Raw genomic sequence first — 15,979 nt, forward strand, 5'->3', positions numbered from 1 at the left:
TCTGACATATCAAAGGTCATGTAAGAAAAGCACGATAAGCAAAATAGATAAAAGAGTTGATAAAGACAGCATTTAGTTCTGGTTAAAAATCATCTATATAGTATCAACTTTCCTTCTAAACTCTGTTCATGCCCACAGAAAAAGCCCCCTTAACCCTAATCACAGAAGCTTCTCTTTATAGCCCAAGGTACTGAGAATAGCCAACAGTTGTGGATTCAGCCCTAAATAAGATATTTACAGCACTCCCTGTCAGGCTCAGGGATGCTGCAGAGGAGGAAGTGGAAATGGATGTAAGAGCTGAAAGGTAAGGTGGAAGAACTGTGAATGCCACCACCCCAAACACAGTGCATCCGAGCAATCATCAGTTCACAACCGCAGGTGGCCTGCACGTGACTGGTCCTGTCAGTGAGTCTGGAAGGGCTCATGGGACCTACCCTTCTTGCTGAACTGTTGGTAAATGATAGATTCTGGGAGGGGAGAATGCTTGTCTTCAAGTGTGTAGCCACCCCTGAGTCTGCCAGGCTCCAACAAATAGGTCCAAACTCATGGCCACACAGATAACCCTGGTTAAAATCAGGGGAAGGAGAGGGCTCCAGACTAATGATTAAGTATGAACATGAGAAAGAAATTCGGAGGGGGGTGGTGAGGAGAGGCAGATGGGAGGAAGATGGAGAAGATGGGGTTAGAGTGAGATCATGCATCTCATATATGTATGAAATTATCAAATAATACATTTAATCAATAAAAATAAACTAGTCCTAGGTATCTAAAATGAGAAATAAATTCCTTAGCAAAATAAGAATACTTAATTTCTGCTTCAAAGGATAAAAGTATGTTCTATACCGCCAAACCAGGTGAAGCTATCTAGGAAATAAATTTTAAGGAATATCTGAACTTGGATGACATAAAGCCACGACAGCATGCTCCTTGTTGCTTCTTCAGGTTTCCAAGGCATTCTCCAGTGTGTACCTTGGAGCACGGTCTTTCTTCCCTCTTCACCTCAGATCATTTCAGCTCACTTTTCTACAGCCAGTGAGCCCAGCTAGGTAAAGTGTAGTGCACACCAATATAAACTCCAGAAGAACTTGTACCCATTTAGTCCTCTCGAAAAGTGAAGGTACTTTTAACATTTGCCTTTGAACTTTTACAACTAGATTTCTTTATAAAATCAAATTATTCTTTCCTTTAGTGAAGTGTGTAAGAGATATTTGCTCTGAGGCTATTAGCTAGTCAGCTAAAGCTTAAAGTCATTGAATCACCGCAATATGTTCTAAATCAATATTTTTAGATTTTTAAAGCCATAGTTCACCTTAAGAAATACTAAGCTAGGCTTTATTGTTGCTGGTTTTAACCATGTTATGGTCCAATTTTCTTTTAAGTATGAGTTTTTCTTGGTGGAGTGTTTTGGTTCTGGTTGCTGATTTTCCTGTGATTGGCAGGAAGGTGATAGGAGTTTGTTAAATGGTGCCTTCTTTTCTGCCCACAGCTCTCATGCGTGAAGCATAGCGCCTCGTTAACCCAAGGACCTCGCCAACCGGAAGTTGTCATTTTTACCAGCAATCCAGCACGTCCCCTTTGACCTGGTTTTCTCTTTCACAAAGTGGAAACTTCTCTTTGAAGTTATTTTTGTTATAAATTTAAGCGAATGGCTGACCGTGGCTTGGATGAAATGCCGAAAAAGTGCCCCCACTGTGCGACTTCGGATGACGATCGCCTTTGCTTGTGCTCAGCCATCAACTCTCCGATTCTGGTGGTGGAAATGTCACAAACATCGAGTATTGGTAGTGCAGACATTTTTGCTTCCCAGGAGAGAAAAAAAGAAAGAAATGCCAGCAGAGAACCTTCTATGAAAGATCTGGTAAATATGGAAACTTCTACAACATTGGCAGCCCATTCTTCATGGCCATTTCTAGGCTCCTCCCTGTCCTCGAGCCCTTGTCCACTAATTCAGTGGCTTCTTCAAGTTCTTAGAGGACTGTTTCCCACAGCAGAGATGAGCACAGTTGGTAGTTATGTGTTTTATGATACTTTCAGTCACTGTCAAATTTATTTCTCAGAATCCCAAATGATTAACATTATTATTCCAGCTCTTAAAAGCTGTTTATACAGAAAAAACTTCTTTCTCAAATTTAGCCAAATAGGGCTTTTTAGTAGTTTTCTCCAACTGATACAGAGAGCTTTATGACAAAGGTTAAAGTGTGGCTGTGGCTTCATTATCTAAAATGAAGTCTAGTTACCTATCTAGAATATAAAATGCACTTGGCAAGGTTGGTTCACATGCTTTTCAAATAGTGTAGGACTTGCAATCAAGCTGATGTGGCTACCTTCATCGGTGTGACGAGCACAGTGGAAGGCTGTGGTTAATGAAGTCTGTGGTTAGTGTGGCACAGTTTTGGTGGCAAGGAAGAGGACGTTTAGGAAAAGTCAGGCCCTCATTACTCACCTGAACCTTTGGGCATTTGCACCTCACCTGAAGCTCTTCTTTCGCCCAATGAGCCAATGACTGGCTCTGCACTCTGGAATTGAAAAAGACAGTAAACCCTTTTGTATATAGTAAATACTACAGCATCCATTAAGGCTGATCCCACTTAGAGTTCATCATTAATAAGAGTGTTACTTTTTTTTTTTTTTTTTGGTTTTTCGAGACAGGGTTTCTCTGTATTGTTTTGGAGGCTGTCGGTCCAGCCCAGCCTCGAACTCACAGAGATCCACCTGCCTCTGCCTCCCGAGTGCTGGGATTAAAGGCATGCGCCACCACCGCCCGGCTGAGTGTTACATCTTAAGAGTTATTTTTCATAATTCTCCTTTGGTCCTAGTCCACAAGATCAAACGTGGAGAGGAAAGCCTCTCAGCAACAGTGGGGCCGGAGCACTGTCACCGAGGGAAAAGTCCCGCACATACGGATGGAGAATGGCTCCAACATCGAGGTATGCAGGAAGCAAGCTACAGCTCCTAGAGATGGTCAGCTTTCTTCTTTCCAAAATTCTCTTTTCATCTGTCATCCTTTTAACAGAATTTGCTTATTTTAATTGAAAATTTCACAATGTATTTTGATGTTTTACTCTCCCCCAGCTCCCCACCTCTTACCTACCCAACTTGATCCCCCCTCTCAAAATAAATCAAATGAACCCTTAATCAAAACACAAAACCCCAAATAAGCAAGTAGAAGGTCAAAAAGACAAAAATGCCAACCAACAATATAAAAAGTACACACCCACACACCAAACACACAAACAACAACAAAAAAAAACGAGTCCATTTTGTGTTGGCCAAGTACTCCTGGACATGAGGCCTGTCCTGGATTGTGGTTAATATTCTCAGTGACACTCAACTGGAGAAACTGATGTTCCCTTTGCCAGCAGGTATCAACTGCAAATAGTTTTTCGGTTAGGGGTGGACTCCACATCCACTTCTCCCTCTCCATGCTGGGACCTCTCTGTCATGAACCTGTGCAGGTCACATGAGTGCTGCCACAGCCTCTGTGAGTTCACATGTGAACCTAAGAGTTGATAGGCCACAGGTCACATGGGAAGACCTAATACTATTATTATGCTAAAGGAACATAGCAATAAATGACATCAAATGACATAATACCATGCCTATAGACCAGTGTCTTGCTCAACCCTCATCAGGGAAGCTTCTTGCAATAGATGGGAATTAACACAGAGACCCGTGACTGGACATTGTGCTAAGATACTTTGGAGCACTTAGTTCTTAAGGTGATGTCTTCATTAGACTCCTGGAAGAGGAGGCAGAGGATTGCAAGAGCCAAAGGTGATGGATGACTCCAAGGATAAAGACAAAACATACCTGAACTTTCAGGTTTCCTCTAAGCCAATGATCAGGCGGAGCAGAGACAATTGAAAACAGCCTCTGAGGAAAGCAAGTAAAGATCACTGTAAAAATCTTAAGCACATTGGAGTTTTTCTAAAGGAAATTCAGGGCAAGCATGAGAATTAGAATTTGGATCCCTGGCACCTGTGTTGACAGTGGGTACAGTGGCACCTGTAGACCCAGTGCTGGGGAAGAGGAGACAGACAGAAAGATTGGCACTAACTGGCTGCCAGGGTCAGTGAGACCCTTGTCTCAAAAACTAAGCTGGAGAATGATTGAAAAAGATACCTCGTGGTGACCTCTGGCCTTAAGTTATAAATATAATTGGATATTCTCTACTTTAAACATTCTACTTAGATCAGTGTTATAATACTCTATCCAAATTATGTTTCTGTATGTTTAGAGAGAGCTAAATGTTTAAGTTTTAGGGGGAAATTTTGGAAAGGAGCAAAAAAGATGAGTTTGTTCTGATGGGGAAAATCCAGGTAAATGACCATCTTCCTGAAGATATAATATATAAAGCATAGATGAGAGCTGCATATAAATGTAATAAAATTTAAGTGTCTTTGTTTTTGTAGTTAATTACCTAAGTTTTCTGACTTCCATTCTCACTACTATGCTATTACATGGTATTGGGGAAGAAAAAGGGATGAGGTTTTTAAGAGACACAAAAGAAATAGTTCCATGAGCAGCCATGTTAGAATTAAAATGAACCAGAATAAGTAAGAAAGTGGTCGTGGTGTTTGAGGACCAGTCATGCTGACAGAGTGAAAATAAAGGGACAGTCACCATGGTGCAGCCCAGGAGGGAACCCTCACGGGCACTCAGTCTTCTAGAAAAGCAACATAGAAATGAAAACAGAAGGGAGCTGAACAATGAAGCACCTGTTTGATGGTGAGATGGAGGCCGCTCAGTCGGAGGGGAGTCTCTAGGGAGGCTTTGGCAGGCCAGCCCCACAGAGGCTGCACCTGGTGGCTCGGACTCACTATTGTCCCACACGTTAGTCCCTGTGTGTGATGGGTTCAGAAACTCATCAGGACTCTGCAGATGGTTTGCATCATAGAATCTGACTCCTGCCAGTCCTCAAGAAATGAAAATGTAGTGAGTTATGTGATTTTTATTTTGCACTGCGAACCAGAACACTGTTGTTGGCCAAAACTAGTCCATTCTCTCTTTGTAAACAAAATTTAAATGGTAAGTCAGAAAGATTTTTGGTTTAGGTCAATGGTTCTCAACAAAATAATTTTATGGTTGGGGGCCGCTATAAGTTGAGGAACTGTAGTAAAGGGTTGTAGCATTAGGAAAGCTGAGAACCACTGGTTTAGATAGTGGTATCATGGGTAGTGTATTTTCTTCTTGCTTCTGATTTTTTAAATTTTCTGTTACTATTTTCTTTTCTAAAATAAAATCAATAAGGTAAGAAAACTAACACAGAGATAAAGGAGATAAAAAGCACTTTTAGTTAAAGAAGGAGGCAGTTCATTGTTTTAGGCTCAAACTCAGGGCCCTGTGCATGACAAACAAATGCTCAACCATTGAGCTCCATCCAGCCTGTCTGATAGTTACTAGTATTGATTTCATAGTGTGACTCTCAGAGTTTTGAGGTGAACTTTTGCTAAATTTATTGTTTATGCATATATATGTATGTATGCATCAAGTTAATGTTTATTAATATTTCACATCTTTTCCTATAAAAATATTCCATTTTATAATGAAGTTTTATATTAGTATTATTTTATAATGTGTACATTGAAAGAAATCAATTTCTATATTTTTGAACTTTCCCACATTGCCATTAGAACTTTTGTGATTTTCTTGCAAAAAGTAAGCAATTATTAAAAGTCATTGAAACTTGATTGTGGTTAGTTAAGATGTATTTGTTACTACCGAAGCAAATACATAGTCACTATTTGCTCTTACCCTAGAACAGAATTCCTCTTCCCTTGGGCTAATATCTCTCAGTACTATGTGTTCATTCTTAATGCCTGATGAATGCCACAGAGACAGAGGAACTTTTGTTTTGTCTCCAGGAATTCTACACCTTCGGAAGAATATTGGGACAGGGAAGTTTCGGAATGGTCATTGAAGTTACAGATAAAGAAACAGGAGCTAAGTGGGCGATTAAAAAAGTCAATAAAGAGAAGGTAAGGCTCCCCAGTGCAGCTTCCTTAGGGCACAGTGTCAGGATAAGGTAGGGGTGGGCAGTGCAGCTTTCTACACTAACCCAAGTTGTGTCTTCCCTTGAGGGTCTGGGCGGGGCTAACTGCTGGAGAAACGTGAGGACTGCTCTAGTCTCCTGTGAAGGGCCTAGATCCTGCACTCAGGTAGACATGTACTGTCTGGAAAATGCAAAAGCGTCAGCATAGCAGTATAATCAAATATGTAGACTTCACAAGTGAATTTGAAGTCAGAACTGGTCTCAGTTTATGTAGGTGTAAGGGCTGGAAATCTGAATGTCTTAGCTGGAAGTAAATCCTGTTGCCCCTCTGGAGTTATTTGGTACACTTTTCTTCTATTATCTCATTTAATTCTCTTTCCTTACTATTGGCCAACCCCCCTCCAATCTAGTCTACTGCCTCTGTGTGTCTGCTATACTCCTTCTGTGTTACTTGTTGGCAGGGGACTTGGCTTCTCCTTAAGGCAGAATCTAAGATCTCAAACTTTACATCAGCTCATCATCAACTTTAAAAAATTCTGTGTGGATAAAGAAGCAAAATGACACTGTTATGGTGTTTTCTTGGGTTTATGGTAACAAGTATTGGATCTATAGAATCTTAAATAGTAACCTATATGTGTTTTTTTGTAATTGTAGCAAATTTCCAAGTTTAATGAGGTGACATATCAACTTTAATAAAGCAATTAAGCGCCTTCCTATCGTATTTTGCAATTCTTTTGAACTCTAGGTGGCACACACCACAGGGCTGCCTGGCATGCTGTTTCTTTGCTTTCTTGTTGCCAGATAGGGTTGAAGATTCAGCCTGAGGATTATATTTGCAACTTTAGGAATTTCTTATTCAAATACTATATTGGGAGTACAGGACACTAAAGATGCAAAATAAAATGATACTGTCAATACAGGAACTGGACAGTATATGATTACAGTCCATACAGGTCAAGCCCTTTGGGGAAAGAGGCAGAAACAGAATTGAGATGAATAGCAAGAGAAATGGTAACTAACTTTCTAGATCTGCTCTTCATAGGAATTCACTCCTCATGGTCAATGTTTCTCTGAGCTCTAGGCTAAGCTTAAAATGTGCTTTCACTCTCCTTGGGTGGGGTGCAGCTGAGTGGTCAGGGTCCCCCTCACCCAAAGATGGTGATGGTCCAACGGGAAAGGGAATGGTCCTAAGTAAAATTTTAACTAGAAAATGTTTGCCTTATGATCAGTCTATTTCCTTAAGAACCATTGTGTACGCTCCCAAATTGGGTCTAAAGGTGTGTGCAGAAATAGGTCCTTTATACCTCTTTCAAGAATATTTTTGTGATGAAAAAAAGACAAAAATAAAAAGGAGAATATTTATTATAATTGCAATTTCAGTATCAGGCGAGTGCCCTAGAATTTTCTAGATGATTAAATAATCTTACCTACTTCTGAAGGACATTCATGCGTTACCTGGAGATGTCTTCATTTTATACTTTGTCCCAGGCATGGTAAGGATTAGATGTTAGGAGACACAGGGGCTATTGAATTAGTCTGAAGGCAAGGTTAATCAGTTAATCAGGAAGACCAGAAAGTGACATATACAAGGGTAAATACAAGATCCTATTGCCTACTGTGTGTGCATGTAGTAGTTCGTGTGTATATATTATATAATATATTTTTTATTCTGTATATCATACATATGAAAATCAAAACAAGATATCAAAAGAAAAGTTTTCTGTTATGAAGCCATCTCTGATTGATATCCCTAGAGTATTCTGTTTTTGTTTTGCTAGTGCAAAACGATTGCTTCGACTGAAAGGAATATCAAAAAGATATGCTAGAATTTTGAGGGGTCAAAGGCCATGTTGTAGCTAACAGTTGTAGAAACAGTTCAAGAGATTGATTGAAGCCAAATGAAATACAACTTAAAATTGGACAAGGGAAAGAAGGGGCATAATTTGATCTGATTATGGGATAAACTGCTTGATATCATTTAAGAAAGACACTATTCAAAACTGTAGGAAAAGGTATAAAATACCTTACTTTCATATTGAGGAAAGTAGGCATGGCATTCCCACATGCAATCTGTTTCTTTGTTGATTAAGGCTGGAAGCTCTGCGGTGAAGTTACTTGAGCGGGAGGTGAATATCCTAAAGAGTGTCAAACACAAGCACATCATCCATCTGGAGCAAGTGTTTGAGACGCCTAAGGTAAAGTTCCACCAGGTGCTAGAGTTTGAAGGTTGTTATTATCACAAAATGAATATTGTTCCAATCCAAAGTGGCTCTCTGGGGCACAGTTGCTCATGTCCTTGGCAAAAGCCTGTCACCAGAGATTGATGAGAACATTCTCGAGGACTTTTATTATTGATTGTATAATTAGGTGTGCAATGATTAGATTGATGTCTTTAGTTACATATTGTGGGTAGCATGTTAGAAACCAATGCTTAAGATTAGAATAGCTTCATGCAAATCAAACAGTGAGCAGAGCTTCCTCCTAGATGGCATTCTTTTGTATGTGCTCTTAGTCTCTCTACTAGAGACCGTTTGATTGTTGTCAAGATATTGCAAGGTTAGTTTCATGATCAAATTGAAGAGGTTTACTTGGCATAGTGTAGAAAATACTTTTTTTTATTCTCTCCTTGGGAGGTGGTGACACACGCCTTTAATCCCAGCACTTGGGAGGCAGAAGCAGGTGGATCGCTGTGAGTTTGAGACCAATCTGGTCTACAAGAGCTAGTTCCAGGACAGCCTCCAAAGCCACAGAGAAATCCTGTCTCGAAAAACAAAAACAAACAAACAAACAAAAAATTCTCTCATACATTACAGCTGGAGTGCAGTTCCCCAATCCCTCCTCTCAGTTGCTCCATCCCTCTCTCCCAGATCCCTTCATCCTCTGTTTCCCTTCAGAAAAGAGCAGGCCTCCAGAGATGCCAACTGAACAGGGCATAACAAGTTCTTATCTTTGTCTTTTCCAGTGTGTTTTGTCTCCTTTCTTTCCTAGATATTATCAATCTCTAATCTTAACTGTAGGGTTTTGTTTTGTTTTTGTTGTTAACTTGGGCATCATTTGCACTTCCTGGAAGCAACACACTATGTGGCTAGGCATGTGAACAGGTAGTCTGTTTCTTTAAATCCTGATCCCACCACATGGCCAAGTTATTCAGCTTCTCTCTGTGTGAGTGTCTCACCTGTGAAGTGCTGACTCATCTGGTTGTTGAAGGATTAAAGATTAATGGGACTGTGGGTATAATGCATCAGTCTCATCAGATGTTAGCTATTGCTCTTCATTTTTTCTGCCAGACTCGGAAGTAGCTACTAATAGTCAATTTGGGTTATGCATTACACTTTATTAGCCAAAAGTGCTTGGCAATAGGGCTGAAGCTGTCCTGTTTCCTTTTTGGTGGTCCTGAAGGTCAGACCCCTGGCCTCGTGAATGTTAAGTGATGTCCTATTTCTACACTGAGCTATACCTTCGTTCTGAGTTGTGATTTCTTTTATCCCCAAATATTCTTTGAATAACTTTGTTCTTTATTATCAGTTTTTTAAAAAATTATGTATGCGTATGAATGTTTTGTCTGCATGTATGTCTGTTTTCCTTTTGCATGCCTTGTGCTCATGGAAGTCAGAAAAGGGCTATGGCTTGGACAGTTGGGAGCCACCAAACAGATGCTGGGAATTGAAGCTGGTCTTCTGCAATAGTAACAAGTGCTGTTAACCATAGAACCATCTTTCCAGCCTCTATCTTCAGGGTTAGACAGGTGGATTTCGATGAATCCTGATGAAGTTCTCTTCGTGTTTCTTGTGCTTGGGGTTCATAAAACCTCTTGGGTTTATGAGTTTGATTCTCATCTGATTTAGAAAATTTTTAGTAATTTTTCTGTTTCCCTTCTGTACTCTGGAGGACTTGGTACATAAACCAGATGACTTGATACTGCTTACAGTACACTGCTACTCTGCTCATTTTCCAGCATTTTCTGGGTAATTTGTATTTTACCATGACTTCAGATTCACTATTTTTTTTATAACAACTAATGTTTTATCATCTCACCCAGTGGAAATTTGATTTCCTTCATATTTTGATAGGAACTAAAGTCCTTTTCCTACTAATTGAGCTGTGTATATCATTGTTAGTTCAGTTTTGATGGGCCTTTCCTCCTTCATTCTGGGTTATATGTTCTTACTATGTATATCTGTTATTTATATATTTATTTCCATATTTTTGTCTTTTCATACAAGGTCTTACTATGTAGGATAGGTTAATCTATAAATTCTTACATAGCCAGGCTGGCCTGGCACGTGTGAACCTCCCTCCTCAGCATTTGAATGCTAGAATTTCAGGTGTGCACTACCAAGCCTGGCTGCCAGTTAACTTTAATTGGCTACCAGATATTGTAAAAATTGCCATTTTCAGTGCCAAATTTTTATATTCTTATAACTATTTTTGGGAGAGATGATATGGTCTCACTAGATAACCCTGAAATTAGTGAATCTTCTGTCCCAGCTTCCAGTGGCTAGGAAGACAGGCATGCACCACCACGTCTGACATAGTCATTTGCAGACAGTTCAGAGCCTTTAGGGCTTGATGTGTCCCTTGTGAGGGGCAACAGAGTGTCCTCTATAGGACTGGTTTTCACATTCTACTGAGGTGTGGCCTTTTTTTATCATTTTTTATTTTAATTTTAAATAGCTTGCTTTACATGTCAATCCCAGTTCCCTCTCCCTCCCCTCTTCCCGCACTCCCCTTCCCCCCCTCCCTCCCACCCTATTGCCAAATCCTTCCACATAGGGGATATCTAGAGTCTGTCATTTTACTCTTGGTAGGGTCAAGGCACTCCCCTAAGAGTCCAGGCTGAGAGAGCATCTCTCTTTGTGCTATAGGCACATGAAGACAGTTTGTATACCAGGGATAGACACTGATCCACAGCTCAGGGCCCCATAGGTTGCCCAGGCCTTCTCACTAACACTCACATTTGGGGGGTCCAGATCAGTCCCATGCTGGCCTCCCCACTGTCGGTCTGGGGTCCAAGAGCTCTCCCCTGTTCAGATCAGCTGTCTCTGCTGGTTTTGCCAGCCCATTCTTTGCCAATTTGCTCATCACTCCTCTCTCTCTGTCACTGGGTTCCTTGGGTTCAGTTCAGTGATTAGTTGTGTGTTTGCCTCTGCTTCCATCAGTCACAGGATGAAGGCTCCCGGATGGTTATAGACATCAAGTTCATTATCAGGAATGGGCATTCGAGGTGGTCCCTCCACTATTGCTTAGCTTGCCAATTGATGTTATACCTTTAGATCACTCGAGGTCACTCTGGTGCCTGATCTGTCTTCGATCCTATGATTCCCTCTTCCCCTATTCTACCCCCACCCCCTCAACTTCCTGTTCCCCCATGACCAACTCCCTTCCTCTTTACCCCCTCTATTCTTCCCAGGTCCCACTCCCCCCCACCCCTTGCCGTGTTCCCCATCCATTCAGAGGATCTTGTCTCCATCCTCTTCTCTTGGGTACTATGCATATATGCATATCTTTTAGGTTCTTTCCTGTTTCCCAGACTCTCTATCTGTGGAAGTGCAGACTGGCACTATCCTGATCCATATCTAAAATCCATATATGAGTGAGTACATACCATGTTTGTCTTTTTGCGACTGGGTTACCTCACTCAGGATGGTTTCTTCCAGTGCTATCCATTTCCCTGCGAATTTCAAGATTCCATTGTTTTTTTCTGCTGAGTAATACTCCATTGTGTAAATGTACCACATTTTCTCTATCCACTCTTCAGTTGAGGGGCATCTAGGTTGCTTCCAGGTTCTGGCTATTACAAACAATGCTGCTATGAACATAGTGGAGCAGATGCCCTTGTTGTATGAACCTGCCTCATTTGGATAAATGCCTAAGAGTGGAATTGCTGGGTCTAGTGGTAGATTAATTCCCATTTTCCTGAGGAATCTCCATACTGATTTCCAAAGAGGCTGTATGAGTCGGCATTCCCACCAGCAGTGGAGGAGTGTTCCTCTCTCTCCACATCCTCTCCAGCATAAATTGTCTTCGGTGTTTTTGATTCTAGCCATTCTGACAGGAGTGAGATGGTATCTCAGAGTTGTTTTGATTTGCATTTCCCTGATGGCTAAGGATGTTGAGCACTTTCTTAAGTGTCTCTTGGCCTTTTTAGCCTCCTCTACTGAGAATTCTCTATTTAGCTCTGTACCCCACCTTTCAAGTGGATCCTTTGGTGTTTTGGAGACTTGTTTCTTGAGTTCTTTGTAAATTTTGGAGATTAGCCCTCTGTCAGATGTAGGGTTAGTGAATATCTTTTCCCATTCTGTGGCCTGCCTTTTTGTCTTTTTGACTGTGTCCTTTGCCTTACAGAAGCTTTTTAGTTTCAGAAGGTCCCATTTGTTAATTGTCGATCTCAGTGCCTGTGCCACTGGTGTTATGTTTAGGAAGTGGTCTCCTGTACCAACTCGTTGAAGAGTATCTCCCACTTTCTCTTCTAAAAGTTTCAGTGTGGCTGGATGTATGTTGAGATCTTTGATCCATTTGGACTTAAGTTTTGTACAAGGCGATAAACATGGATCTATCTGCAGTCTTCTGCATACCAGTACCCAGTTATGCCAGCACCATTTGTTGAAGATGCTTTCTTTTTTCCACTGTACAGTTTTAGCTTCTTTGTCAAAAATCAGGTGTTCATAGGTGTGTGGGTTAAAATTAGGGCTTTCGATTCGGTTCCATTGGTCTACCTACCTATTTTTGAGCCAATACCAAGCTGTTTTCAGGACTATAGCTCTATAATAGAGCTTGAAGTCAGGTATGGTGATGCCTCCTGAAGTTCCTTTATTGTATAGGGATGTTTCGGCTATCCTGGGCCATTTGTTTTTCCATATAAAGTTGATTAATGTTCTTTCCAGGTCCTTGAAGAATTGTGATGGAATTTTGATAGGGATTGCATTGAATCTATAGACTGCTTTTGGCAAGATTGCCATTTTTATTATGTTGATCCTACCAATCCAAGAGCATGGGAGATCTTTCCATTTTCTGGTATCTTCTTTGATTTCTTTCTTCAAAGACACAAAGTTCTTGATATACAGGTCTTTCACTTCCTTGGTTAACATTATCCCCAGATATTTGATGCTGTTTTTGGCTATTGTAAAAGGTGATGTTTCTCTGATTTCTTTCTCAGTCACTTCATCATCTGTATATAATAGGGCCACTGATTTTTTTGAGTTTACCTTGTATCCTGCCACATTGCTGAAGGTGTTTATCAGCTCTTGCGGAGTTTTTCGGGTCACTTATGTAAACTATCATATCATCTGCAAATAGTGAAAGTTTGACTTCTATTTTTCCTATTTGTATCCCCTTTATCTCCTTTTGTTGTCTTATTGCTGTAGCTAGAACTTCAAGTACAATATTGAAGAGATATGGAGAGAGTGGACAGCCTTGTCTTGTTCCTGATTTTAGAGGAATTGCTTTGAGTTTCTCTCCATTTAGTTTGATGTTAGCTGTTGGTTTACTGTATATTGCTTTTATTATATTCAGGTACGTTCCTGTTATCCCTGATCTCTCTAGGACCTTTATCATGAAGGGGTGCTGGATATTGTCAAAGGCTTTTTCAGCATCTAGTGAGATGATCATGTGGTTTTTCTTTCGCAGATTGTTAATATGGTGGATTACATTGATAGATTTTCTAATGTTGAACCATCCCTGCATTCCTGGAATGAAGCCTACTTGATCATGGTGGATGATTTTTCTGATGTGTTCTTGAATCCGGTTTGCAAGTATTTTATTGAGTATTTTTGCATCAATGTTCATGAGGGAAATTGGTCTATAGTTCTCTTTCTTAGTTGTGTCCTTGTGTGGCTTGGGTATCAAGGTAATTGTAGCCTCGTAGAAAGAGTTTGGCAGTGAGCCTCCTGCTTCTATTGTGTGGAATACTTTGACGAGTATTGGAATGAGCTCTTCTTTGAATTTCTGGTAGAATTCTGCACTGAAGCCATCTGGGCCTGGGCTTTTTTTGTTTGGGAGACTTTTGATGACTGCTTCTATTTCATTAGGGGTTATAGGTCTGTTTAGATTATTTATCTGTTCTTGATTTAGTTTTGGCAAGTGATATCTATCCAGGAAATTGTCCATTTCCTTTAAATTTTCAAATTTTGTGGAGTACAGATTTTCAAAGTATGCCCTGATGATTCTCTTGATTTCCTCAGAGTCCGTTGTTATGTCCCCTTTTTCATCCCTGATTTTGTTAATTAGCATGTTCTCTCTCTGTCTTTTGGTTAGTTTGGACAGAGGTTTGTCTATTTTGTTGATTTTCTCAAAGAACCAACTCTTTGTTTCATTGATTCTTCTCAGTGTTTTCCTGGTTTCTACTTGATTGATTTCAGCCCTCAATTTGATTATTTCCTGGCGTCTGCTCCTCCTGGGGGAGTTTACTTCTTTTGTTCTAGAACATTCAGCTGTGCTATTAATTCTCTAGTATGACTGTTCTCCAGTTTTTTCATGTGGGCCCTTAGTGCTATAAACTTTCCTCTCAGCACTGCTTTCAAAGTGTCCCATAAGTTTGTGTATGCTGTGTCTTCATTCTCATTGAAATCGAGGAAGTCTTTAATTTCTTTTTTATTTGTTCCTTTACCCAGGGATGGTGCAATTGTGCATTGTTCAATCTCCATGAGTTTGTAGGGTTTCTGCGATTTGTGTTATTGTTGAATTCTAATGTTAATGCATGGTGGTCTGATAAGATGCAGGGGGTTATTCCAATTTTTTTTGTATCTGTGGAGATTTGCTATGTTTCCTATTATGTGGTCAATTTTAGAGAAGGTTCCATGTGGTGCCGAGAAGAAGGTATATCCCTTTGTATTTGGGTGGAGTGTTCTATAGATGTCTGTTAAACCCAGTTGGGTCATAACTTCTATTAATTCTTTTGTTTCTTTGTTAAGTTTCTGTCTGGAGGTCCTGTCTAGCGGTGAGAGCGGAGTGTTGAAGTCTCCTACTATTAGTGTGTGAGATTTTATGTGCATTTTGAGCTTTAGTAATGTTACTTTCACGAATGTAGGTGCCTTTGTATTTGGGGCGTAGATGTTTAAAATCGAGACTTCGTCTTGATGTATTTTTCCTTTGATGAATATGAAGTGCCCTTCTTCATCTCTTTTGATTGATTTTAATTTGAAGCCTAATTTGTTAGATATTAGATTGCTACGCCCGCTTGTTTCTTGGGGCCGTTTGATTGGAAGATCTTTTCCCAGCCCTTTACTCTGAGATAACGTCTGTCTTTGGTGTTGAGATGTGTTTCTTGTATGCAGCAGAAGGAAGGGTTTCTGTCTTCGTATTCATTCTGCTAGTCTGTGTCTTTTTATAGGCAAGTTGAGGCCGTTGACATTGAGGGATATTAATGACCATTGATTGGTGATCCTTGTTTGCGCTTGATTTATTGTTAGTGAAGTTATTTTGTGTAGTTTCTCCTCCCTTTTTCTTTTGGTGTTTTGTAAAGTATGATTATATATTGCCTGTGTCTTTGTGAATGTAGTTATCTTCCTTGGCTCTAGGTTTTCCTTCTAGCATTTTCTGTAGAGCTGGATTCATGGATACGTATTGTTTAAATCTGGCTTTGTCATGGAATATTTTGTTTTCTCCATCTATGGTAATTGAGAGCTTTGCTGGATATAGTAGTCTGGGCTGGCATCCTTGTTCCCTTAGCGTTTGTAGGACATCTGACCAGGATCTTCTGGCTTTCATCATTTCCATTGAGAAGTCAGGTGTAATTCGGATAGGTCTGCCTTTGTATGTTACTTGGCCTTTTTCTTTAGCTGCTCTTAATATTTTCTCTTTACTCTGTAGGTTTGATGTTTTGATTATTATATGGCAAGGTGACTTCTTTTTCTGGTCAAGCCTATTTGGTGTTCTGTAAGATTCTTGTACTTTCATAGGCATATCTTTCTTTAGGTTAGGGAAGTTTTCTTCTATGATTTTGTTGAATATGTTTTCTGTACCTTTAAGTTGAAGTTCTTCACCTTCTTC

General features: G+C 40.2%; 1 protein-coding gene across 2 annotated transcripts in view; it reads left to right on the forward strand.

The window, feature by feature from the left end:
• The window catches only part of Stk33 (serine/threonine kinase 33), a 169,140-nt gene that overhangs the window by 89,655 nt on the left and 63,506 nt on the right, over nt 1-15,979 (forward strand). For both annotated transcript variants that reach the window (XM_040756670.1, XM_005075764.4), the window contains exons 2-5: nt 1,487-1,858; nt 2,817-2,927; nt 5,865-5,978; nt 8,083-8,187. In XM_040756670.1, coding sequence (XP_040612604.1) covers nt 1,646-1,858; nt 2,817-2,927; nt 5,865-5,978; nt 8,083-8,187 — 543 coding nt within the window. In that variant the 5' untranslated portion in view covers nt 1,487-1,645. The remainder of the gene's footprint in view (nt 1-1,486; nt 1,859-2,816; nt 2,928-5,864; nt 5,979-8,082; nt 8,188-15,979) is intronic.

The sequence above is a fragment of the Mesocricetus auratus genome, unplaced genomic scaffold, assembly GCF_017639785.1.
Source record: "Mesocricetus auratus isolate SY011 unplaced genomic scaffold, BCM_Maur_2.0 Super-Scaffold_4256, whole genome shotgun sequence".
NCBI lineage: Eukaryota > Metazoa > Chordata > Mammalia > Rodentia > Cricetidae > Mesocricetus > Mesocricetus auratus.